Source organism: Scardinius erythrophthalmus (assembly GCF_964197995.2).
Source record: "Scardinius erythrophthalmus genome assembly, chromosome: 3".
NCBI lineage: Eukaryota > Metazoa > Chordata > Actinopteri > Cypriniformes > Leuciscidae > Scardinius > Scardinius erythrophthalmus.
Window position 1 is genome coordinate 9,440,899 of NC_138223.1, and position 3,298 is coordinate 9,444,196.

At 39.4% G+C, this 3,298-nt stretch overlaps 1 protein-coding gene across 1 annotated transcript; it reads right to left on the reverse strand.

Annotated features, from left to right (window-relative positions):
• Positions 1-269: 269 nt before the first annotated feature.
• LOC308688434 (uncharacterized protein) lies at positions 270-1,829 on the reverse strand. Its single transcript, XM_081361454.1, has 3 exons — positions 1,601-1,829; positions 637-969; positions 270-540 (listed from the first exon to the last, which is right to left on the reverse strand). The coding sequence occupies exons 1-3, from the start codon at positions 1,674-1,676 to the stop codon at positions 440-442; spliced, it is 510 nt and encodes a 169-aa protein (XP_081217580.1). The 5' UTR covers positions 1,677-1,829; the 3' UTR covers positions 270-439.
• Positions 1,830-3,298: the final 1,469 nt, after the last annotated feature.

The window sequence follows — 3,298 nt, forward strand, 5'->3', positions numbered from 1 at the left end:
GTGTGTAGGTTATATGTGTCTAAAGAAGGCAATAAATATGTTATTTTTGGCGAGACGAGCTTGTTTTCAGTTTCAGCCATGCCTGGACCGTTGCATTGAAATATTCCATTGCAGTTAAAATGAGTGTTGCACAAAAGATCATTTATATACAGACTGTGCAATTCATCATCTCTTTGACAACTTCAGTTACTCAGTATATATTATCTTTTAGGCAATAAGAATATTAAAATATAGAAATAAAATTCAAATAACTCAGTTTATGGTGATTTAGGCTTAAATTGGAACCAATAAAGAACCATTTTATTATTTAATTTTTTAATGAACTAAAAAAAATTAGGTAGCCAGCTCTACAGCAACCTTTAAATTGAGCTGGTAAACTATATATACAGTAGGTGTTGAAACCTTGTGTTGGTTCATACAGAAAACACAATGTCATTTACTAACGGCTTAAAAATAAGATGGCGCTGAGTGCCAGCACAGCTTCGTCTGCCTTTAACTGGCCACTCCACCTTGAGGCCTTCAGACCTTTGTTTGGATCAGCTGTAGAAACAGGTTTTTCATATTAATAAATGTTACACACAAGAACATTGTAACAACAGTGTAACAATCAAAGTAATGTTTTGTTTCAGTTCAAACCTGTGACGTTGAGGTACACAAGATGGCCTTTCGCTTGAGTCCCACTATTGAGACATTTGGCATCACACTGGTAGAATCCACTGTCCTCAAGGCTCAATGAATTGAATGAGAGGAAAATGTTCCTGTTCCTGAATTGTTCTTTTTCGGTTTCATTTACTGTGATTAAATATTGGTTCGAATCTGTAATGGGCTTGGGCTCTTTTTCATTGGGTTCTGTGTACCACCAATTGGCCACAATGTCACAGTGCTTCATCTCATACTGCACCTCACACTTGAGAGACACAAAATGGCCTTCAGTCTTCGTCAGCGGTTCACGTGAGTATTTCACAATCACTGTACATGGGGAATATTTTGTATTTCATTAAGCCCATCAAAAATGTTGAATGCATTAAAAAAGACCGTAACACCAAAATTTGACAACAACCCAGCTAGCAAAAGTATGTTGTAAGAATATTTTGCTAACGTTCTGATTAAATCATGAAAACGTTATTTCAGAATGTTAAAAATATCACATTTTTTTAAATGTAAAAACAAATCTTGGTTCTTGGTTAATGTCATATAATAGGCCCTACTTGCAAAATGATCAAATCGAGAAAACACTCCCTTAATGTTTTCTGTTTTATGATTTTTCAAGTATTATGGGAACATTAATTTTGAACGTACTTTGAACCATCTGAAAAATGTAGTAAGTAGCAATGTTTAATACACATTTGACTAATGTCTAACTAAAATGTTTCAGAATAACGTTCCATGAATGATATAAACAACACTTTTGTGCAAATGTTCAATGACGTTATTAAAGACCAGATAACTTTGATCTAACGTTCCGTTATGTGGAAGAACATTTGTTCATAACTTTGAACCTTGGCAGAAAGTTAGCTGTTAGCTGGGAAAGCTTCATTAAAAACAAATGTGTCTGATTTATATACATAAATGTAACGTTAAGTCGAGAAGTGAGACTTACCCCCTGCTAGAGACGATAGCAGACTGCAGAGAACAACCATTGTAAGAAACACAGAAGACGGGTGAAAGATCTGCATGTTTCTTTAGTTAGTTAGTCAGAATAAAATGGCTAAATTGAATATGGCTACTATATATAGTGAGAGGAGACGGTATTAACCATAGACTGTAAAAAAAGATGGACGACGCCCCTTCGCTCTCTTCCATTGGTGAGAACTGAAGCCGCCAGTGTCCCGATATGGCGCTGACATATTGGAACTTGAGTCTGCGCAGTAGCGATCTCGGGACCAGACCTGCGCAGTAGTGAGCAGGAAGTAAAGCCGCGAAATCATAGACAGTAAGCGCGAAATCAACCATAGAAATCAACGCTCCACCAGAGCTCCACCCTCACTCTCGCAGGGAAAGTGCATTCTGCACACTTTTTAAAAAATTGATTGCAGTACGACAAGAGGTTTGTTAAAATAAAGTAAATACAATCTCCTCAGTCCTCCGAAGATCCCGAAAAAAATGTCCGTTGGTGCTTCAGTGACTACTTCGCTCGGAGAACCTGTCAATCACAGCTGTCAATCATGACGTTACACCACCGCATCACGTAACTAACTAAAAACCAACTTATTTTTGAAACAGACACTTGAACTTACATCAGCGTGATAAAAACGACAGCAAATGAAAGAAACCACCTTTGGCAAAAAGATATTTGAAGTGTAATTTAATTGTTTAGTTGGTCTCGCGTCCCGTTGAATAACACGGGGAGGCGGGGCTTATGACCTATACTAGGACCAGTCACCGGGGGGCGATCGAGACGTTTTGGCTTCACTTTTCAGGGCTTGTGCGGCACGCTTGGTATAGGCGGATCTTTTGTGACGTCATTGTTTATGTTTGCCGCGTTGCATCACGGGAATCGTGTGGCAGGAAACACCGCTAGATACCTGTAATTTGACTGTTTTGCACGTTTGGAGGAGGATTTAGAGAAGAGGATGGTTCACTCTTGCTGTGTGGTCGATTGTACGGCTCGTTGGGGGCCTGATAAAAAGTTTTTTCGAATTCCCTCCGAAAAGGATCGCGAAAAACGAAAGAAATGGTTGCGTGCAATTAGGCGATTGAACCTGGGCGCTCCGAAGCCTGGATTCCTAACGTTACTGATCGAGTTTGTGAGGCTCATTTTGTTCATGGTAGGCCTAAGTCTTAGTGACTATGTATTTATAGAAGATTGAATAAAATAAAAAATAATAAAACTGAGTCAAATCAACCGAGTCATATGTTTTCGCGTTCTGATTCAGGTGTCCCAAACCGCGATCCACAGCACCCAGACTACCGTATTTTCCGCACTATATAAGCAGAGGCGCACCTTCAATAAATGGCCTATTTTATAACTGTTTTCATATATAGGGCGCACCGGATTATAAAGCGCATAGAATAGAAGATACTGCAGTCAAATGTTTGACTGGGTTTGCGTTATGCAGTGGTCACCAACCTTTTCAAGCCTATAAGATCACATCCAAGTCCAAATGTAAACCAAGATCTTCCACTTGCAAAAAAAATATGAAAAAAACAAGTGGCTGAGGCTGAGCTGTAAAACCTTGTTTATACTCGACGCGTCCGCATGAGCGCGAAGGTAATAAAAAAACTAATATCCGTCTGCTCGGGCAGATTCGGCTTAACAGCGCGCGCGCGCATCCGTAGATGCACGACTTTGAGCCGA

Coding starts and splice junctions, on each gene's coding strand:
- LOC308688434 (XM_081361454.1), bottom strand. CDS start 1,676: ATGCAGATCTTTCACCCGTCTTCTGTGTTTCTTACAATGGTTGTTCTC. Junction 970..1,600: donor GCTATCGTCTCTAGCAGGGG/GTAAGTCTCACT, acceptor CCCCATGTACAG/TGATTGTGAAATACTCACGT. Junction 541..636: donor TGTGTACCTCAACGTCACAG/GTTTGAACTGAA, acceptor CTGTTTCTACAG/CTGATCCAAACAAAGGTCTG.